This window comes from Calypte anna, chromosome 12, assembly GCF_003957555.1.
Source record: "Calypte anna isolate BGI_N300 chromosome 12, bCalAnn1_v1.p, whole genome shotgun sequence".
In the NCBI taxonomy this organism is placed as follows: Eukaryota; Metazoa; Chordata; class Aves; order Apodiformes; family Trochilidae; genus Calypte; species Calypte anna.
The window spans coordinates 5,587,896-5,611,438 of record NC_044258.1 but is presented as its reverse complement, the minus strand read 5'-3'; the positions used below and the strand labels follow the sequence as shown (position 1 = coordinate 5,611,438).

The window sequence follows — 23,543 nt, the reverse complement described above, 5'->3', positions numbered from 1 at the left end:
AAGTAAGGAGAAAATAAAAATAAAACCCGTGAGGCAAAGTTTGTTAACAAACTATGGTTTACGGACGCCGCAGCCAAAGTCTCTAGAGGTTGATGAGCTGGTTGGCTGCACCTCAGAATAAGGAAAGCCATTAACTCACGCAGCAGATGGCCCGAGACGGCACTGACCTTAGAAGAAAAAAAACACATAATCATACAGTGACATTTTTAGGCCTCTCTTCAAGGGGAACCCTGTGGATATAAAGGCTGCTCGGAACCACAGCGTTTAAAAAAAAAAAAAACAAACACACCAACCACAGCACCTGGGCAAGGATACTCTTCCCAGCGCAGCTCTGCTGCCTTAGTTGGGCACAGATCCGGCAGTTTCGGGGTTTTCTGCCCTCCTACCCGTTGCTTCAGGCGTCAAACCCCAGCCCAAGGGCTCAGCACTGAGGGGCTCGGTCACTGCGGGACCCTCCCGCTCCCTCACTCCGCCTTCTCCGCACCCCGTTCGAGACCGAATCACCCCCGGGGGCTGCTGGGCGGGATCCGTCTCACCCACTGCGGCCCGGAGGAGGAGCGGCCGCCCGGGGGTCCCTCTGACAGCCGCCCCCCGGCGGGGCTCCGACAGCGCGGCCCGGGCAGCCCCCGCTCCCTCCGCCCCGCTCACCGCCGCGCTGGGCGCTGTGTCCCGCCGGCAGCCCGTTGTCGTAGGGCTCCCATGTCTTCTGCAGCGGGTTCTGCGTGAGCTCCCGTGCCGGCGATGCCGCCGCCATCCTCGCCCGGCTCCCACTGCAGTGGCTGCGGGCGGGGCGGCACCGCCTCTCGGCTCGGCGGGGGCCAGGCCGGGCCAGGCCGCGCCGCCCCCTCAGGCAAGGCCGGGCACGGGGAGCGGGACCGCCCGAGGCCCGCGGGGAGGAGCGGCTCCGCGGTCACCTCACCGGAGAGGCTTCACACAATCCCCCCCCTACGCCGTCCCCAGGCGCTGAGGGGGCTGAGGCCCTGCCCGCCGCAGCCTGAGGGGCAGGAAAAAAGCAGAGTCGTCTTCTGGAAGCGAGGGGCCGGGGACAGCCGGTGTTGTGCACCGACAGGCAAGTGACCTTTAGAGGTCCCTTCCAGCCCAAATCGTTCTAGGATTCTGCGTTTGATTCTACGACTTCGTTTTCTGCGGAGAACATCACGCTGCCTCAGAAGGGCCTTTTAAAAAAAGTCCTAAAAATAGCCTGTCCAAGGAGCATTCTTTTAAGAAGTCATGTGCTGAATGATGTATTTTTCCCCGTAAAGTCTATTTTGGCCTGAAGCTTAAGTTAAACGCAGAAAACCATAAATAAATAATAGGTTTCTAACATCTTGTTTAGCTACCAAAAACCCAAACTATTCACAAATTATGCTGGACAGAGGCTGAGGACAACATCCAGCTGTCCCATTCCACACCAGCTCCATCAGCTCTACAACCAAGAGAAACCCCACGACTTAGTCCATTAACTGAGCCAAGCAAAGTCCTGAAAAGGCTGAATATTTCACTATTAATACAGCTACGTATTTTAGACAGATAAAGGAAAAGACAGTAGAGAAGTACAATGCACATTTTCAATAATATTCACTCCCAGGCATTCAGACATTCTGACACTGGCCTAAATACAAATAAAACCAGTACATGTAGGTATTTTTATTCTAGTCAGACTGTCAGCTTCTGAGGATCACTTTTAGCTTTTCCATCACAAGCTGAAAGGTACCTTCTTAAACAACAGAAAATAAGTTCAGAGACACTTGCTGAGACTCCCATGAGAGTCAGCACTGGTTTTTTCCAAAACCATGTTTGCTTGACCTGCCCTTCCCCCTTTTCAAAGTTGATTTCCTTCTCTTCAAGACTGATAACAATTTTCAACCATAAGCATCTTCACTCTCTTTTTACATTAGCATTTTTTTCCTGATTTTGAGTCACTAGGCAAGGCAGGGAAGGGCAGAGAGGCCGTAGGAGTTACATTACACGGATCAGTAAACTAGAAGCAGGGAGAAGGAGGTTTTGAACCCTCTAAAGCTTGTTGGTTTCTTCTCCTAAGTATGTATTTACTTTCAGAAGTTGCCAAAAGAGCCATGAGCAGGAACAGTTCATTTCGTGTTCCCAGTTAACCCTGGAACTCTGTGCAGACTTCAGGGTAGAGTCCAGCATCAGGACCTACTCACCTTGTCCTCTGATCACAGCCAGGCATGCTGCCACCAGGATGCTCCAGCTTTCTTAGCAGTGCCTCCAGGAAAGCCAGGCAAGTCTTCAACAGTTGTAATATTAACAGAAATAAAAGACCAACAAGAATGCTGACTTAGAAAGTATGCTTCTCAGGCTTGCTTTACATCCATTACATAAAAAAATATACAAAATCCTTCCAAGTCTCTAGAAAAAGTTTGTACCTCCTATCCACAAATCCAGACAGTTTACCAAAACCGAAACTCCACTCACACACCTGCCTTGCAGCTGACTTTCATGAAAGAATAACATCTTTCAGAGGTCTGGAGAGTGAATTACCACATTTCTCAGTCTTGTTCCCTAAGCAGGAATCACACGAGCAGAGCTCGCTTCTTGTTCAGGCAGATTTAAACAAACCAGTGGCATCTGTGTAACATTTAAATAAGGGTTTGCCCAGGTGTTTGTAATGACATCAGAGGTGTGCATGGACACCTGCTAGCCTCTATTTTTGAGATTGAAAGATTTCTGCTTGATTGATGACAAACTTATGTTATTGATCAAACTTTAAGGGTTTGGGTGTTTTATAAACTCAGTGCACTATGTGAGTGAGGACACAGAGAAAGCAAATACAGAACTATTGTGTCATTCCTGGGGCATATAGGCATTGTCAAAGGCACTACATTCAATTCCTAGGAAAAGAACAAATGAACATTGCTCATTAGATTCCAAATAACGATAGAGATCACCTACTGCACCATCACCTTGTCATCAAACACTGTCTTAAGACAAAGGCTTGAGAAGCAGGGCTGGTTCCTGCAGGTGGACTGCTGAGGACTCGACTGGGCTTGCTACAGGGAAACCACAAATAAGCCTATTTCCTTATATCCTTGGAAGGCTTTTACACAAAACTGCTGCTCTCAAGGCCTCACTGAGCTGGAAGAGGCAGAATGCTGAGGGGAACAGCAGCCCTGAAAATGAACTGCTGCAGGGGAACAATGTGCTTGAGCCAAGGAACTCAGTTACACTTACTCTTTTCAAGTGACTGACTGACAAGACAGGAAACTCATGGTTTAATGCATACAGCAAGTGGTAATTACTTCTGAGACAGGGAGAAATAAAGGAGGAGATTGAACCAAGGCTTCTGCTTGATCATGCATAAACCCTACTATGTATCTCTAAATAAGCTGTGTCATATGGTAACCATATCACACAAGTTCCACAATACCTGCACGTCACTTTCATGGATCTCATTTCCCTAGTAAAGATAAAGGCTGTCAGAATATAAAGTGACAAAACAATCCATAAAAAACATCCAGCATCTCTGCCTCCTGCCTCTCTTTCAATGCTCTGGCAGCAGGAGCTCACTGCTAGGAATAAGCAAGAAGGCTTTCCAGTCCTCCAGGTGCCCACACCCTCACCACACTGCTCACAGCAGATACAGATGATGAGAAACCAGCTCACGAGGTCTCTGTAAAATGGCCAGAGGTCACACCGGCACAACCAGAGGTCACAACGCCGGGTTTGCATAAGCAGGATGGTTGCAAAGGAGCCTCCACACCGTGCCAGGCCCGGAGATCCTTTGGTGTCACACTCAGAGCCCCAACCAGACTGTGGCCATGTCCTGTGCCTGCTGCTGCTTTCGCAGCACAGCCCGACGAAGCTTTTCCTGGGAAGTTCCTGAAATACCGAGCAGGGAGCAAAACTTTCATGACGAAAAGCTGCTAAAACACAAGCTTCCCGTTTTCCCCTTCTCACTGCCGCTGTCTGAAGGAGCCATCCGTGCTGCCGGCTGCGCTTCCCGAGGCACACCGCAGCCCTAACAACCAGCACTTGGGCCGTTACCGTGCGCATTTACCAAACGCGACAGGAACGGAATTTTTTCCCCAGGAACCGAGGAGTCCCGTGGCAGTCCATGCCCTCCTTTCCCTCCCTCCCGGGTGAACCCCTCAGACCCTCCTCCGGGGCGGCAGGGACCGAGCGCGACCGCCAGAGGGCGACACGGCACCGCCCGCTGCTGCTCCGCGGGCGTGCAGGATGCAGGCGCCCTCTGGCGGCCCAATGGAGACACAGCACAGGGGCCGAACGGGACCGGGACCGGGACCGGCGGCACCCGGGGGTCGGGGGGAACCGGGACCGGCGGCACCCGGGAGTCGGGGGGAACCGGGACCGGGACAGACGGCACATAGGGGTCGGGGGGAACCGGGGCCGGCGGCACTCGGGGTCGGGGGCAACGGGGATCGGGGCTGGCGGCAGCCGGGGGTCGGGGGGGAACCGGGACCGGCGGCAGCCGGTGGTCGGTGGGAGCAAATGTTGGAGTCGTTTCGAGCTGAAAGTTGGTTTGAGCAGGAGCAGCTGGCCTGTACCCAGACTGTTCCTCGGGAAGAACTCAGTGGTTCGCTTTTGCACTGCGGAAACTCACAGCTAAGTCGCACCGTAAAGACTGCCAGGAGCACAGAACAATAGTATTAAAATACACCAACTCTGGGCTCTCAAGCACACCGGACAGAGTCGGAGGATACGGAAACTCCAGGGGAACAATCAAACAAACAAAACAACACAAAACAAACACAAAGTCTTACCTACTAATCTCAAGTTATCTTCTCAACCAAATGAAAAAAAAAAAAAAGTTATTGGAGGAGGGAAGAAGTACACACTCAGAACTAAATATTCCCATTCTTTCTAGATATTAAACACCAAAAAAATATATTTCACTCTAAACCTAATGCTTCCATCTCTCTAAAGCAAATCTCTTTTTACAATGCCATGAGGTAAATTTATCACCCCTGCCTTATCAGCCATTTACTTTCTACTTTGTGTAAACCAATAGTATCTGACTTCTACACACGGGCAACAAATAGGCGCCAAAACCCTAAATCCAGATGTTTCCTATTGCAACTGGCAGGTTACTGTTCTAGCTAAAACTACCAAGCAGGGATTAGTTTAAATTATCTCATTTTAACATAGATATTTATATTTTGCAACGGTGAGAGGAGGAGAGGTAAGAAAAGGTACAGAGAGGGCTGTATGCCCTCCCCACTTTACAGCTGCTCCAGAAGACCTCAGCCACACAGCACAGCACCAGCTTAGCTTCAGTGTAGCTTCAGGAGGCACAAAAGAATGCCCAATTTGCAAAGAACATCACGTATGAATGTTACTCAAGAAACACAGACACACACCAGCACGGCGTTCAGCCACACACACATCTTATGTATCCAGCATCAGCATCCAACCAACACTCCCCATTCCCACAGGGATTGGAGGGGTCTGGCCAGCTAACCAGCAGCCTGCTACACTGCAGCAGTGTTTCTATAAATCACAAAGTATATTCCTATAAATCATACAAGATAATTCCTAATTAACTTACAACCAATTTCCTCTCTTAGCAAAAAAAGGATGTCAAGTGTACCTTCAGCAGACTCGTGGCAGTCCTTCATTGGCCCAAATCCAGGCAGCTGGAAGCATCACCCAAGGACAGCCACCAACAGCTATCTAATATACCAGGCTGTTACAACACTGCCAGCCAATGAGGAGAGATGGTGACCAAACTCACAACTATGCTTCACCCTTCTCCTTCACAAGGAACAACACTCCAGCATTTCAAAACTGGATTTCAGGTGGAATGAGACAGATTTCTCCCCACATCCCTCACAGTCCATGCCACTGTTTGTTTTTTTTATTTTTTAACAAGCATTTCTTACAGCTCTTACCTGGTGAAAAGCTGCTGCTTATGAGTAATGACAGCATCTGAACTGGAAACTGAACCGAGTGTCCACTATAATGAGACGAATGACTGTAAAACAGATGGGACATTTGGCCTATTTGATCACATCCCTCATTACATTAGCACCTCAATAGGGGACAGGCTGCTCCCTCCCCAAGGTAATCCTCATATTCCTGAAGTACAGATCAAGCTTGGCAGGTTTTTCCTCACTGAAGAGGAGCCTTTAACCAGCTACTGAAAACACACTGCTGCCTGCTAGCTATGCTGTCACCTCTGTGAGGCTAATTCTACTTTACTCTTCGATTACAAAGGAAGCCTAGAGACAAAGGAAGCTGCATTAGCAACCAAAAAGAAAAGATGCCCCCGTCCTTAGTAACAGTCATTCTGCAGAGGAGATCCCTTACTAGTTCAAAACTTCTCACACAACTTCCCACAGAGACAGGATAATTTCCTTCCCATGAAAAGCTTTGCAAGCACCATGAGAATCAGGGATGAGAGACACAGTACTGTATTAGACAAAACAACATACATTGATTCAGACCTTCTCACTGCAGTATCTCAGGACTTTGTGTTACATTAGCTTCTTAAATGAAGACTTCTTGTCTCTTCAAGACTGCCTACGGTTTTCTCCCCAACCAGAAGCACCATCCTTTTTGTTTTCCCACAGTCTAATATCTTAGGAGTCAACCCAACAAAAATGACAAATACCCCACTCAGTCCCCAAAAATTTCAACCATCTCACATGACAAGTTCTGCAGGCTCCCCATGCCATCTCCACAGGTCCTTCCATTTAGAACTTGATTCCAAACCAGCTGAAATCATGAGGACCAGACCTTGTGATACATGGCACTAGCACTTACTCCATTTCTTCTGAGCAACATATACATTTATTACTGGCACCATACACTCCATATCCTATTTCCTATCACTGCCTAAAGGGGAAAATTTCCAGTTGTCTTGAACTTGACAGCTACCTCAAAGACAAGCAAAGCCATTAGGGTTTCAGAACTAAAAAAGAATCAGCCCTGAGCAATAAACACCTTTAGATGTTACAGGAGTTCATTTTACTATTAGCCTTCCTGGCTTCAGATCAATCTACATGAGATGAAGAAAAAAACCCCACTTGTAATCTTGCTTTGTATGAGAATATGATACTACTGAGAACAAGAAACCTCTTCAATGCCAGTTAGGAAACAGATTTAAACAACATCCAAGATCCCACACAGAAGCTGCAGAGATATAGATACTAGAGAGAGATTCTTTAAGATGAAACAATATTTGTCACTATAGATAAGGAAAATAACTCATCCAAACAGGAGATGTTGGCATAAATTTAATCTGTGATAAAACAAGTTCCTATTCTAACAATCATCTACACATCTGATACAATGGAAGATCTGACAAGGTCTGGGACCTCAGGAGCCTTACACCACTCTCTTTGGAGAGAGGGCCAATTCCCACACCAATTTGCATTCATTATATTTTCTTCCTCATCTGCTGAAGCATCATGATAGTTATTCATTGTGTATGCAAAACAATGATGTATCCCTTACAGCTGTGTTTATGCATGGCCTGATTCCAGCAAGGTTACATGCTAGAATCAGGAGACAAGTACTAACTATATGAAGGTTTTTATTGTAAGAATTATACCAATAAAGTCTTGGGCAGCTTTCTACAGAACCCATGCACTTTATGCAAATAAAGCCTATCAGACAACCAGAGATTACTGGAGGAGATAACAGGCTATCAGCAGAATGTCACCTCACCAACATGTGGGTTGCATGAGAATCCCAGAGCATGCAGAGATTCAAATCCACGGTATTATCAACTAAATAAAAAAAAATACATCTCACTGCACTGTCACTCTGGTCTTTATTTATCTTTATGTGAACCACTCTTGAAAGTGTGGTCAGAGTACTTTTAGTATTTCTAAATATATAAACATGTTAGTTCAGGGGGCTATCACATTTCAGGAAAAATAATCTCTACCTGAAACTTGGGAGAAACAGAATGTCTAGAGATAAACACTATCATGGAGATGCCCCTGTTCTCATGCAGGGAAGTTTCCTGTCTGAGGTCTAACATGAGGCAAAGATTTCAGGCTGGTCTGCAGTAACTAAAATCATTTAATCTGAAGGATAAAACATTAATTCTTTACACTTCCAGTGGCAGCTGTTGCCTCCCACCTTTACCTCTAAGAGCACACTGAAATTATTTCTTTGAAAAATATGCCAGATCTTCAAGTGCTGCTTCCAGGTATTCCTTAAAACTATTTCCATTGTCACAAAATTAAGCAACATTTTAAATCTAGGCATCCATTACTCATGTTTTCCAAGTTCAACCCAGAACTTGGGTTTAAAGAACACTTCGTAGGTTATTGTATACCATTTACATGAGGGGGCTGGTGTTCCTAAAAAGTCAAGAAAGAGGACATTAAAATACACAAGAGGATATTGTGCATTTGCCCAAATAGCCTCTTTACATTCACAGGCCTAGAGGGTAACTGGGAATACTGAGTTTCCAAGATGGGAAATGTGCAGATCCCAGTCCTTCCTACACATTGTTGTGGCCGTATCCAATGGTGTTACTACAGCAACAGCACGTAGAGCCTGGCACAACCTCTGGATGGCCAGTGGTATCAGCCAGCCTGACACACTCTCCTCTTCCTTGGAAGCGTGATACAGCAGCAAGACTGCTTACCTGGAACTCGTGATGCAACCTGGGAAAACCAAGGCTTGATAAATGTGTAAAATTTTCTTGAAAGAGTATGAAAAGCAAGCACATACTTGCATCCACCAGAATCTTTGTCTTCGTATCTGCTGAATCTGCATAAGAGCAATCTCTGGAAAGCAGTCTGAAAGCATCTCAATCACCTTAAAACTCTCTATTCACTTAAGCACAGTAGAAAAACTTTTCCGAGTTCTGGTTTGCTGTTACAATTCAGAATACAGTTAAAGAGAGCAGAAGGAAAGGATTAGTAAATTTAAACAAAACCAACAACCCTTCTCCAAGCTGAAAGGCTTATAATTTAGACTCACTACAGCAAGTTTTATATTCAGTAATTTAGCAATTGTGATGTGTACATATCCTTTCTCCTTTCATTCAGTTAGGAATCCATGAATCCCACTTGTTTCCAACAGCTAGATCTGGGCTGCTAGATATCAAAAGCAGCAAAACAAAGGCAGCTGCCTTCTCAGAGTGGAACTGAGACACTTAATGCTATCTTTGAAATCAAGCACTACCAACTGACTTGTGAAGTGGAATTTCTCAGGACAGCCATTTTAGAGAAAGACAACTGTAAAACCTTACTACATGCATTAGGAAAGATGTCTGATGGGCTAGAAAAGGGGAAATATATTGATAATAAAGAGCATGTGGAATCTGCATGTGACCCAAATGCATGCAGTAAACCAAACAAATTTTTTAAAATATAACAAAGGCTTTGGGACAAAGCTACTTATTAGGTGGGCAGTGTTTTAAAAGACAAGAGAACTTAGGAAGTACCATCTGGGGCTTGGGGCTTGAATTACTGAGTGACTCCTGACAGAGAAATCAGGGAGAAGAAAGAGAGAAGGAAGACAGCTGCTGGACAAACCATCAGGGGTGCAGAGTGCATCTGCCAGTCACTGGCACACAACAGAAGCTGAAACCCTGTGAACAAGGGCAAGACAAGGTCAAACTGTAGGAGGAGAAGGAAACACCAGATGGGAAGGGGGGAGACAGTATCATGGAAGAAAAAAGGAGATGTTAGAAGCAGCAGTAACTGTGCAGAGAGGTCAGGGAGAACAAGAACAAAACAGGGATCTTCAACCATTTCAGTGACATAAATAACAAGTCAGCCAGCAATAAGCACCCAAAATGGACTCTGCATGGGAGAGGCTGAGGTGGAGGTCATAGAGCCTCACATTCTAAGAGGGACCAGAGTTGGCTCAGAGCTAGAATGACCAGAAAGATGAGGAGATGAGAACTAAAGGTCCAACAGAGTGCAATACTCCAGCACATATTACCATATGGGATAAGTCAGTCATTAAGTAAAAAGCCAATGGCAAGGGAAGAGAGAGCAAACGAGTTAATGGGGCAGTGACTTGGCCCCAAGTCCTACACACACACACCTTCAGTTGGTTTAATGTGTGTCCTGTAGGCAAGGGAGACAGGAAAAGCAGGGTTTTGAAAGTAAAGAATAAACCCCACTGGAAAGCCAGCACAGAAAAATGACACAAGGAGAAAAAAAAACCTCACGGCTTGTGTGACACCAGCTGCCTGGGGAAGAATCCTTAAGCTTTATTCATCCTGACAAAAGTAAACGAAAGCAAAGCTTCTCAGAAGCTACTGGTGACAGAATTTATAATGATAAAATTAATCTTGATTTGGTAAACTGCAATGCTGTCACCCAGTCTAAAGCCCAGCACAGAGGGAGGAGAAAAAAACCAACACAGGCCAGACATACAGAGATTCAAATTGCTGATGAATCTCAGTCTTACAGCCTCCAGGGCAGATTCTTCATTTTCTGTGTATTTTGCAAGTACAGCTAGATGGCTTATCAGCTTCCTGAGACTAACAGGATCAATATGTAGATGAGTAAGCTTAAAAAGGATAATAAAATTACAACAGACAAAATAAGCTAATTTATGGAGCACAAACAGGCTAAACAACACAAATGCAACAAATAAAAGCTCTTGCAAGGGAAAACATTTACCAAATAGGAATCAGCACCATAATACTAACACAGAAACAACCCCCCTGCATTATTTTAAATTCCTTAAACTCATTTTATTTCAGCACAAATGTCCCTAGGGAAAATAAATTATAAAAATTTATTCAGGTGTGCAGAAGGCCATACTCAATCACACACAGCACTTGTGAGAGCCTTTAGCATCAGAATGTGTAAATACACATTCAATCATTTCAATTTAAATACAAATTGAAAGCCAAACATATATGGGATATAAAGATGGAAAAGCAGCCCTCATACACTAGCCAACTCCAACAGAATACCAGCCACCCAGGCTTGCTGGATCCAGCCACCTCATAGTGGGTGGTTGGGTTGGTTGGTGTCCTCCCCAGGGCTCCCACTCACCAAGAAGGACATCTGAAGCCACTGACTGATCTGACCCTTATTTGACACAAGACAGAGGTCTCTATAACATTGGTCTCCTACATTTTAGTGCAACCCAGCTACCAAGAGAAAAAGTGCCAGTGCCTGCCAGTGCTTCAAGTGGCATCAGACATAAGATTGGCACCAGGTGAGCCCCAGTCCTTGGGGCTGACCCAGCCTGGGAAAGAAAGGTCAACTGCAACCCTGAGACAGAAAGCCATGCTAAACTTGTCTTCCAGAACTGCTGTAAGGTCCTGTATTCTAATCCCCAAACTTATCAGAAAAAAAAGAAAAAAAGAAAGAAAAAGAAAAAAAAGGCAGCTAAATGGAAGTCCTACCAAAAATGAGCGATAACCTAGCCAGATGTAACAGGAGTGCCTGTTTCCCCCATGGTAAGAGCTCTATTCCCCCCCACCTCGTTTGCCCCATCAGTCTGCCTTTTGCAAGCCATCTGAATTTTTTTAATTGCAAGAGGTCATGAACCTCTGAAATCTCCCCATTGTTTTGGGGAAACCAGTTTCACACTGGTATTGGAAAAACTACAAAGGGTTTCTATTATTTTTTTTCCATTAATGCGCAAGACAAATGTTGCAGAGCTTCAAGTTTAAGAGTATCCATAGGGTTCCCATGAAAAACAAATGTTGCTTGTTATTAACAGACATCAATTAGATTTCCAGAGATTAATAGATCACAAAAGAAAACTTAAAAGGAAGAAAGCCAGCTTTGAATCCAAATCCTGTTGTGGCAATAACTGTCAGAAGCAGTTTCAAATGCACTAAAACAACCCCTGTTGTTGTGCTCCTTAATTAGTTTATGTCAAAAGGGATGTCTAGTGTCACATGGAAGCTTTTAACTATAAATAAACCACCACAAATATTTTCTCCCCTGAATCAACTGACTGAAACTACCCACTGGTAAAATGTATATAATCCAGTCATGAGGATTTCTTGCTGCTTGAGGAAAACCTTTCCATTTTAGATGTGGTGTTGGGGGATATGGTTTAGGGATATATGGTTTAGGGGAGAACTTGGTAGAGCAGGGATGATAATTGGACTCAATGCTCCCAAGGGTCTTTTCCAACCTGAAAGAGTCTGCAATTCTCTGACTCTATTTATGCACCTAATCCACAGGCAGGATCAAACCAGGCCCCTGCAGTTACACTGCAGACTAACCCAGTGAACACAACACATTGCTGTCTGCCAATGGAGAAATCATTCACATTGGAATCCATTTCAAAAGATGCAACACCACAAGCAGCCCTTCCGAGCAAGGCAGAAATAGCAGCACGTCTAAGCCAGTCTGGGTATCACTGAAGAGCCATGGACCAAGCCCACAACAGGTCGGTGGCTGGCAGGGCATGTTGTAACCCTAGCTGGGAACAGCTGCCAGGGAGCCTGATCACCCAGCAATTCCCGGCAGCCCAACAATTCCCCGTGCCGAAGCACAACACACATGAAGCCAGTTCCTAGACCATGACACAGGCAGAGACTTGACACTATGTGGGAAGAGAAGAGAATTTCCTTTTGGAAAACTAATTATTTGGGAACAAGCTAGGCAGTCAACTTCAGAGTGAAAAATCATAGAATGGTTTAGGTTGGAAGAGAACTTAAAAGACCACCCAGTCCCACCCTCTGCCTGACACCTCCCACCAGCCCAGGTTACTCCAAGCCCCATCCAACCTGGCCTTTAACACTTCCAGGGATGGAGTAACCACGGCTTCTCCAGGCACCCTGGGCCACCCTCACCAGGAAGAATTTCTTCCTAATATCTAAGCTAAATCTCCCCTCTTCCACTTTGAAACCATTCCCCCTTGCCTTGTCACTATATGCCCTTGTAAAAAGTCCCTCCACAGCTCTCCTGTAGACCCCTTCAAGTAATGGAAAAAAGGAAAATAAGAATTAAAACGCAATCTGATTTACCCTTTCCTACCTTCTCCTACTTGTACATGCCTTGTAAACAAAATAGTAATGTACTGAATCATCTGGAAACCAATGCCACACAGTCATTTCATATATCTAAGTAATCAGTTGTGCTGAAATTACACCAACACACACAAACTTAAAGTTGTTACAGGCACATTATTTCCACAGAGGCACTCGTGACAAATCCATCCCATTTTATTAATAAAACATTACAAAACATCCCTTTTACCCATCACATGGATAAAAATCAGACACAATTAGGAGACTCATCACTTGCATTCAGGACCTACCATGGCAGCTTAAAGACTTCAGGATTAATTCCAGTGCATTGCTTCAGACCCTTCAATGCTGCAGATCTGGATGCCAGCATTCAGAAGAGCCCCCCACTCACCTGCCTCTCAAATGACAGATGAGTTTGTTTGACATCATCAACACACAACCTCAAAGGCACTTACAACTGCCCTGCAAGGGTAAGTTCAACATATTTCGTGCAGAACCACAAGGATTTCCTCACTTTGCAGGGACACAAATTCACACCCCACCACGCTACACTGATTTTACTGAAAACACCCACACCACAGAGACCACCACCCAGCACCTACAAGGTCAGTGCTTCACCTGGTAATATATTAAGTACATCTGGAGATTAGCATTCATAATTAGCATGTGATTACAATATTTAGGGCCGGGCTTTGGCAGGAACCAAGAACAAGCCTGGGATATCAGCCAACCTGACTCCACAGGGCACCTTCTCAGGGTCAGCCAGGCCAGTGCCCCCCCCTGCACTGCCCCTCTGTCCAAACGCTGGCTCCCCACACCACCCTCATGGCAATATTTAAGTGTTTATGTTGCCTTGTTCCAGTAGAGACAGATTGGTTTTGTGGCTTCACTTCATCAGCTGTCCAACAGAACTGTACCTTAAATAAACTCACCTCTGAAAACAATAACCCATGAGAAGTAGCGCAGGGCTCTTTCCCTCATCCCTACTTTGAACTCCTAATAAAAATTATGTAAACACAAGAATCAAATTATTTAATTTTAGCCACTGGAGAGCCCAGCCAGACAGCTTAGTAGGTTTGGAGTTCATTATTCTTTTTTACGCTCTTATAGCATTTAATTACCTAACCTCTTGTGCTTTTAGAGGCCACAAGTCCAGGGCTGTGTCTGTGATAGAAGATTAACAGACTAATTATTTGACTTAAAATGGGAAAAAAAGGCTTCTGGACGAAAGCAGAGCAGACCCAAAGAACCCAACACTTCTCTGACCTGAGACTGGTGTTTCTTCAATTCTATTTTGAGACTCTTTACCATTGCTATTACATTTGCCTTGCGACTCTTCCCAAGGACCTGCCTCAGCCAGGGTGTGGGGCTTACACTACATTCAGTGAATTTAAAAAACAACACTATTAAAAAAAACCAAAAAAACCTGAAACAAGAGGACAAAACACCATACAGAGCAAGGTGAGTTGACTCCACCAGGTCATCTTCTTCAGAATAAAGCTGAAACGCCCCTCAAATCTATGAAGTTTTTCTGCATTTATAAATTAATGATTACTTTCATCTCAAAGGCAAACCTGTGGACTTTACGTGCAGAGTTTAAGCCCCAAGGAAACCAGGCGACTTCAGTGAGCAATCTGGTACACATCCGCAGTGCTCTGTCAGCAATTACATTTAATCCACAAGTTGGATTTACCAAATCTCTTACTCATAAGAGCAGAAGGAACACTGACGCAACCCAGTTGAGAAAAATACTGGTGTAATCACGATGATTTTTTTAAAACTACATGGATGCATAAAAAAATGAAGTGCTAAAAGCATATAATTCAACAACATCCTACTACTGGTAAGGACTATATTTATAACTCTGTACTTTTTCATAACAAAATGTCCTATATCACTTGACTAAAGCAGACCACTCCTTCAAATGACCTCAAAAAAACTTCTGAAACAAAACCCTCCCTGCAATCCTCTCAGCTTTGGGCCCCCGTCCTGCATAGCTATCCCTACACGAAAGCTCTCATTAGATGATGCGCTGGTTTAAAAGGACTGGGACCTTATGTAAATGGATGTTATTGCCTTTAATTGCTGGCATAATTATGGGAGTGCCTTGCAACTGAGTAAGGCCACATTAAGCAAACTTGCTGGAAACTGCGCAAACCTCTCCGCAGCGTGTTGGATGAGCATCAGGATTGCCACAACTGGTACTTATTCAGTCCCACCACCAGCCCACTGCAGAGCACTAAAAAAATCAACTGACCCTATATGGGATCACTCTAAGTAATACTTGATTTAGTATGTTTTTGCCTTGGGTCAAGTAGTTTCTCTTCAACAATTAGCAATATAAAGTGTTCCATTCAGAATAAATGGTTCTAAAGATGGAAAAACTTCAGCCTTCAAATTTCTCCAACATTAATACTTTTTTTTTTCCTCCCCACACTCTGAATAGCCACGTGAGCACAACAGGAGCTGCTGCGGTGTCAATACTGAGCCAGGCAACAAGGTGTTGAGAATAAGGAACACGAGCCCCTATCCATTTCTGCAGCTCCACACACACAGCCACAAAACCATTGCTCACAGCAGACACAATGAGGACCTGATGACATGAGGAGCAACAAAGGGTTTTCAGTTCATCCAGAGACAAGCAGTGGCCCATCACTGTGTTTCAACAGCTGATTCAGGGTCCCCTTAGACCAGAGGGCCTGGAACTACCACCAAACTGCATGAAATCCATTTCCATGCCCTGGGTTGGGGCCAGGCATGGATGAAGAGGGCAGCTGCCTACCAGAATACTTGCAGAAGCAAAGCAATGGCTGTAAACAAGAGCAATCCTCTGAGTCACTGGGCAGAAGTCACAGCCACTCAACACCCAGTGACACCCAATTTTCTGTGGCACTCAGGGTGCCAGGCCAAGGATCCCCAGTCCCGTTAACAGACCTGCCAAAAAACCTGCCTTGTCTCGGCTTCCCCATCCTGCCCATGGCTCCTGGAGAGCCCAGGAAGGAGCCAGGTTTATATTCCAGCCTATGTGACACAGTTTTCCTGGAAAAGGGGAGAACCAGCCTAACGTAACCAAGACTGAGCCCACGTTTAAAAGTTTTGGAGTGCCTGCATCAGGGCTGTTGTCCTGCATTACACAAAGTGCTGGATGAACACACCAGGCCCCTCAGTCCTTGGGGAGAGTTGGCCTTTCCCGAGGAAGGGCTACAGCAAGCTAGCAGCAAAATCCCAAGGGAAGAGATAAAAAAGATGCAGATTATGTTTTTTATGGTGTTGCCATTAGGAATGGGAAAGAACAACTAACCGGTTGGACCAGCGTTTGCCAGAACAGTGATTTTACAGCCAATGGAAAGCACCAACGCTCAGAAGAGCACGATGTAAATACACCTTCCCACAGACAGTTAAAAAACACGTATATCCCTCACAGCAGTTTCCAAAAATAACTCAGACATCAACTAGTCGCTGGTACACTACCATTCCCTCTCCCCACACCCACATCTCCCAAGCCTTCCTCTGCCTTGGCCCAGGGTTCCCACTTCCCACCTCCCCAGCCCTGGAGATGTCGGTCACCCTTACTGCTTGGTGGAGCTGGAAAGGACAATCCAGAGGAAAGGGCTGGAAAGGGCTGCCCCAGAGAACACACGACACTTCCCAACCCCACACCCAGCTTTGCCCCGACACGCGTGGGGCTCCCCAGGGTGGGGGGGCTGCCCCGGGGCTCCCCCCCTTTACAGCCGGGGATGGGAAGGGGCGAAGGGGCCCGGCGGGCGCCCAGCCACCGGGAGCAGCCCCGCTGTGGGCGGGGAGGCCGCGGGGCTCCTACCTCGGCAGTGCCGGCCCTGCGGGCAGCCGCGGCGGCGGCGGCAGCCCCACATCTGCGGCGGAGGGTCCGGTCCGGCCCGGCCCGGCGGTGCGCGGGGAGACCCTCCCGCAACCCCTCGGCTCGGCAGCGGAGGGTCCTGGCCGCGGCGCCCCGCGGAGCTGCCCGCGGGTGTGCGCGCCCCGCGCGGGGCGGAGCGGAGCGGCGGAGACCGTCCCCGGGCAGCCCCCGCCCCGCCGGGCCGCCCCCGCCGCTCCCCCCGGCCCGCCCGTGCCAGCAGCGGAACGGGCGCGGAACGGGATCAGCTCCGCTCGGCCATTGCTGCGGGAACCCCCGCACCGCCCGCGGCCCGGCCCGGCTCGGCTCAGCCCGGCAGAGCAGCCGCCCCTCCGGGGTGAAGCGCGGCCCCATCCCTCGGCAGCTCCTCCGGTGCCAGCTCCCGCCCGGGACGTCAGCCGCGCTCCTACTTTCTGATCAGGGTTTTATGGTGGGTTGTTTGGTTGACTTTATGTTTTTTTGGTAAAATGAGCCAAATTAAAAGAAAAAAAAAGAAAAACCAACCAAACAAAAATCCCAAAACTCAAATAAACAGCGGAGGTGGAGCTGCTGTAGCCATTTTGCAGACCTGGCCATGAAGGCAGCCAGCCCAGCTGGAGGCAGGGACCGACTTTCTCGGGAGAAAACGATGTTTGTCGGCTCCAAGCACTCGCTCAGGAGTCAACAGGTGACCCCAGCAAGGACCCAGTGGGTCCAACTAGCAGCACACCCCAGCAGTGTCCCCAGGAGGGCAGGGACACACACACCTCGGGGCTGGGATCCCCCTCAGTGAGATCCCAGGGAAGCCAAGAGGGCGATGACAGCCTGGAAGTGCACCCAGGCCACAGCCCCCTACCTGGTCCTGCAGGAGCTTCTCCATCCAGGATCTCTGAGGACAATTTGTCAGCTCAAGCATGGTGACAACAATCCACTGGCTCCTCACACTATCCTCATGGCAGTGTTTAAGTGTTTATGTTGCCTTGTTCAAGGAGGGACAGATTATTTTTATGGCTTCGCTTCATCAACTGCTTTGTAATTTTATTACACTGTCGATTTGAGGGAGGCATCAAATCAATGGGTGTGCATGGAAGCTCTGCAGTTGTTATCTCATCACACTGTAAGCATGTCCTGTACGTGGTGAGGAGCAGGAGAGGCAGCCCTGTGCTCAGGAGAGCATTGCTATCTGTCTTTCAGAGCACTTGACCTGCCAAGATAGGCAAACAAGTTTGGGGAGGGAAAAATACCACCACTAATGAAAGGGGCCAAGCAGAAAACATAAGAAGCTTAAGAAAGCACCAGTCTGTAAGTGCTTGGCAGCTAAAAGTCAGAATAATCCTGTAGGCAGGATGTCTACCTATGCATCTTTGTTCTTCTTACTCTACCTGCACATCTTCATTCTGCTTCCCAGGTTCTCTCCAAGTGAGCTCAAAAGTTTGCTGTTTGGGCAGCAGGTTTCAGACTCCCACTGGTAACAAGCATTGTAACTACCCTGGCTCTGCCTGGGGATCACCTGGTGCTTCAAACCTCTACTGAAAAAAAGGTTCTTTAGTGTTAATTGCTTACAGAAATTAAGCCACATGAAAGAAAGGGAGCTTTTTTGCAAACAGAGTATTGCATGGTTATCTGCAGGTGATGATGCCTCCTGTAATGAGGAAACTCGGCAGCTGAGGTCAGTACAGTGCTCGGTATCACTTCCTTGAAGTGTCTGTAGGTGACTCAGATCAAGGGTTGAGTTACTGCTCTCTGAGACCAAACCCCACCACTCCTTCAGTCCTAAGCTGTACCAAAAGAAAGCAGTAACCCACAGAAATCCCCTGGAGAGCTGTAGAGCTTCTCAAGGTGCCCAAGTGCAAGTCACTGGCTCCATGGAGACCAAAGTTGCCTATTGGATCTACCTGCTGGACAGTATTTTGTCCCCCTTCTGGACAATCCTTCTTAACTCCCTGTGATTTCATCTGAAGCATTAACATTTCATTTGCTTTATCTTCTTAAGAAGCTCAAGTAACTTCACCTAACCGTGGCCTTCTCTGTATTAGAAGTTTCATTGCCCACTGTTAACAGCATGAAGAAAATGATGATACAATAGGTGCACAGGGCTACCATGTTACCAATGCTGTTGTGGAGCAGAGTGGTTATCACTGGCAGGGATGACATAGCTCAAAACTGGATATAAATAGCTCTGATTTTGGTGTTTGGCTCCTTCCAGCTTGGAGTGAGGGCGACTTGCTGGAGTTCTGAGAGACTTCATAAGAAATGTCCTGCAGCTGTAAGCCCTTGGGATGGGGGAGAGGCCCTTGATCTCACCTGCTCTCACGTTGAAACATCTTACAGCCCCAGTTTCTGGGCTTAGTGAAACCTCATCCCCATGTTCCCTTAAAAAAAAAAAAATTAAAAAAAAAAAGAGGTTTTTGCAGCTGGCATGAAGCATCATGAGCAGCTGAGACAGGGCCAGAAATGGAGCTCAGGGGCTGGGCCCTGCAGCAGTTCACCCTCCTGTCCTTGGCCTTAAAAGTAAAGAAAACCCAACAAAACCACACAGCTGCAAGGATTCCATGTTGGCAAAAGGGTTCAAAGGGATTCTTCCCCCATCCAGTCAGAAGTAGCTCAGTAACAACCAGAAACTTCATGCAGAAGGTCCTAACTGTGAAAGCAGCCTGCAGTCTGGTGTGGGCTGATGGACAGAAGCAGACCAAACAAGGTGCTTGTGTGTCCTCTCAGTGGTTTCTGTCTTTTGTTTAACCACGTGCATCTTCCTCTGTAGCTTTTCTTCAAGGTGCAAAGGCAAACCTTAGCCCTCAGCTCCTCCCATCCTCTGCCTGCGGTGGGGCTTGTCCCTTCTTGTGCCTTCTTGTCCCAGAGGGTTTGGCATTCTGCAGCTCCCAGAAAAGCAGCTGTACTGCAGGATACAAAGTTTGCAGAGGACTGAAGTGTTTTTAAAAGCAAAACACATTAAATAGCAGATAAACCAGTACAAGAATGCTAGAAATCTTGAGTTCTGCTCAAGATCTGTGCAGCCAACCCTTAATCAGGCTGGTTTTGTCCAAGTTAGAGAGGTGTAGTTAATTAGGTGAGTGGAACTAGGGGCAGATTTATGGAAAGAAAAAAATACATCTTATAATTTATTTGCATTTCAGAGGACTTGGGAAGGAAGAAGAGTTTAAGATAAGTACTCACAAAGTTTCTCCCTGGGATATTTGGTCCCAGTTTATGCTCAGACAGACTGAGCAAGCAGGGTCATCTATTTGGAAAACGTGTGACTTAGTCCCGAGTCCTTCTCAAAAATAGTTAAATTGGAAACAATCCCACACTTGGGGACCCTGGAAAATGTTTTGCCCTGGACGTGCTTTTGTGGCTTCCAAGATCAGCTCAGTGTGTATTTCTACCCCGAGGCTGAAGAAAAGGCCACACAAATGCAGCTGCCTGCAGCTGCTGGCAAGGGAATGCATCTGATCAGGCTTATCAGCAGCATTGCTGTGACAAGCCTCAGCTGCCTGGGGACACTGATGCTGCTGTTATTTTAACAGGTTGCTTTCTCCTACTTTACTTTTTTAACTATGAGCCCATGGTTTTTATCTCTGGGTGACAAGAAATAAAAGATGGGTAAATCAATGAGAGGTTTGTAACTATTTCAGCTGGGTTGTGGTCAAGTTCCTCAGTTTCACTGGAAAGTTTAACCTGTTGGGTCCTTGTTAAATTTCATAGGAACTGGGCAAATGCAGGACTGTGCTGCATTCAGTTGTGCCAGGTAGCACCACTCTTTTTCTTTAAGACATTTTGCAGTCTCTGCCCAGTGGGAAGGAGAAGAATAGAAGGCAGAAACATCAACCATTGAACTGGCAAGCAAAAGTTAATACAGTTACTGATGTAGTCAGACACTACCTTGATTTTTCTCTCTCTGAGCTATTTGTCCAGACTATAAGATTTTAAAAAACTAAGTGGAGTCTTGTCCTGAAGCATAGAAGCATGTTAAGCTACCTCAAGACTGGTCTGGGAAGCCTTATCTTGGTGAGTGGGAATTCTCATTCAAGTCTGGTCAGACCCTAAGAGCTTGCCTGGCCTTTCTCAGGCTCTTTGGAAGTGGGGAATCTTGCTGCGTGCGTTGCTGGAGTGTTGGGCTATTTTTATGCCTCACGTTTTCTGTACACACAGCTGTAGTCAACTGCTGCTTCTCTATCCCAGGCAACTGAGATTTTCCATAACCTTTGGGAAAAAAAACCCTTTCTTTCATTGCAGGCCCCCCTCACGACAGGCAGCACATAAGAAGATTATATAAATATTATATTGAGCACATCTTTTGGCAAATTGCTTGCATTTCTGTTGCACTTCTTTCTACTAGTATATGTGTAGTAGAAGCGATAAATAATGTGCTCAGCCACAACAGAAAGGACTACTTTGATGTATTTTAGTTCCATGCCACTTAGGGATTACTCATCAATTAACTGCCTTGTTATTTTAGCTCCTACATTGATTTATCTAGCAAGAACTCAGACCCAGGCATTCTAAGATGAGATCCCTTTACTCCATGTTATTGGATTTATATACTTTATTATGCCTTCTGGCCATAACTGAAGAGGAAAAGGTTTCATGACCCTTCTGACTAACACCCTAAAGAGCAGCTGCTAGGAGATTTTGGTGGATTGTTCTAGGGCTTACCTGCTTTCATAGACTGGTGGGGAGAGCTTTTGCCATTAATTGGTTCGAGTTGAATGTGGTTACTGATTCAACAAGGTCTACAAGCAGACTGGCAAAGCAAACACAACAGTGTTAGTACACGAAATAAAAAGCAGCATAGGTATTTTCAGTGTGATTAAATGCAATCTGGATTTTTATCAGAAAATCTGCCCCATCAAATGAATTTTGATAGGGTAGCAGAGATGCAGGGAGAAAAGGGCAGCTTGCTTGAGGGAGGTTTTTCTGGTCTAGATCAGAGAATATAAAGAGTCACTTGTGCCCCAAGAGCTGGCTTAATCAGTCAGGGAGAGCAGGCTGGTTTCAGAAGACCATATTCAAAGGTCACCACCTCCACTATTTTATAAAAGGACAAGAAGATTAAATACAGACCACCGCTTTTCCCAGCTGCCTTGAAGACAAGGCAGCACACACATGCTCTCTGGCACTGTGTATACACTGTGTATATTATATTCTGTCAATGCTTTGCACCACACAGACTCCCCAGAGTATGTGGGGTATCTGTGCTCAGACATGCACTGTGGCTCCACATCATGCACCGTGACAGTATAAAATAAATCCTGACAAAATATCAGCCTTCCAGCAAGGCTGCACCTGCCATGCTGGATGCTGCAATTACCCACGTCCCCTTACTCTCTTTACAGCTTTGTTGTTATGGTGAGGAAAGCTGGGCCTCAAACATTGGACTCCCTGTTATCTCAGCTGATAGCTGCTGTGTGCAGCAGGTTGGTGTGTGCTAAAACAAATAAGATAGTAAAGAATACATACTTTGCACTGAGGGCAGGAACAACCTCAAAGTTTGTTTGGTTTTTTTTTTAGTTTTCCCCCTTCGATTCCAACTTGGTTTGTGTTTGCCAAAACTAACCCTGAGCTCTACCCAACAGAGGATTACAGCTATCGATGTCTTCATTGGGAATTATGACTGGTAATCTGTAAAATCAGGGTTTTTCCTCCTGAGAAGGATTACAGTCAAATGCAGGACAGGTCCTGGAGACTGTTCTGCTGTAATATTGGGTGTCTGCTTGAAGCTGGCATCAGCAGATGAGAGCAGTGTTTGGAGCAGTGTGTGGTTTCGTGTGTCAGCAGAGGAAGATCACTTTGCAGGGCGTTTTGCACAGCACAAGCAAACAGCTTCACTGAGGTCAGTTCACAAGGCTTTGCTCTGACTCTCCTCAGGCTGTTGGTAACACTCCTGCCGACTTCCTAGCGCCAGCACAAGACAGTGATTAGCCTGTTCCTCGGGCTGGAAAATAACTAGGAGAGGAGTTGCTGCCAAATCAGAGCAGCAGAGATACTGCAAGTAACACCAGTGTGCTGCTTCTGCCCATTGTGGCTGCAGGGGAGCAGCACACAAACCAGGCTCCTGCACCTCTCTTTGGGTGCCCAGCCCTATTGCTGGCAGATCTGAAAAAAAAAATCATGGAACAAAGTGGTTCAAGCTTCCAAACACAGAGGCATTTTTATTTACACAACCTGAGGCAGGGGCTGCTGTTGGTGCTGGATGTTTCAACACTTGCTGAGAGCTTGAAAACCATGCTTCAGGGTTTAGGTTTTTTGGGGTTTTTTGGTTTTTTTTTTCAAGTAACTTTTGAAATTGCAATCTGTTGAATCAGAGGAATGACATTTGATATCCCTGCAAGAGGCACCACATTCAAGGCGACAGCAGCATCTGTGGCCCCTGAAGACTGATTTACATCTCTTCTAGATAGAACCATAGAATGATTTTGGTTGGAAAAGACCTTTAAGATTATCAACCATTAATCCAGCGCTGCCAATTCCACCACCAAATCATGTCCCTAAGAAATACATGAATGCATATTTTCATCTTTTAAATCCCTTCAGGGATGGTGACTCTACCACTGCCCTGGGCAGCCTGTGCCAGTGTCTGGCAACCCTTTAGGGGAAGAAATTTTTCCTAATCTCCAATGCAAACCTCCCCTGGCACAACCTGAGGCCATTCCCTCCTGCTGCTCTGGGTAGCACCTCGAGCCACTCATAAGTGCAATTGTCCTTGGACACATTTTTGTGCCTTCTCCTCCTCCTGGTCTCCTGTTTCTCTAAGGTGCTTCTCTCCACAGCCTTTGAGCTCCTTTGCTTTTG

The 23,543-nt window shown here is 46.3% G+C and overlaps 1 protein-coding gene across 7 annotated transcripts in view; it reads right to left on the bottom strand.

Annotated features, from left to right (window-relative positions):
- LOC103533133 (6-phosphofructo-2-kinase/fructose-2,6-bisphosphatase 4) overlaps nt 1-16,859 on the bottom strand; it is a 50,946-nt gene extending 34,087 nt beyond the window's left edge. For 3 of the 7 annotated variants that reach the window (XR_003988060.1, XM_030458301.1, XM_030458303.1), the window contains exon 1: nt 649-814. Coding sequence is in view for 3 of the 7 variants with exons in the window: in XM_030458301.1 (XP_030314161.1) it covers nt 649-754 (106 nt within the window). In the remaining 4 variants the exon portion in view is untranslated. Of the gene's footprint in view, nt 1-289; nt 393-536; nt 579-648; nt 815-919; nt 982-16,721 lie in introns of those variants that run through there. The other 4 variants (XM_030458304.1, XM_030458305.1, XM_030458306.1 and 1 more) reach the window with 4 other exon arrangements.
- Nucleotides 16,860-23,543: the final 6,684 nt, after the last annotated feature.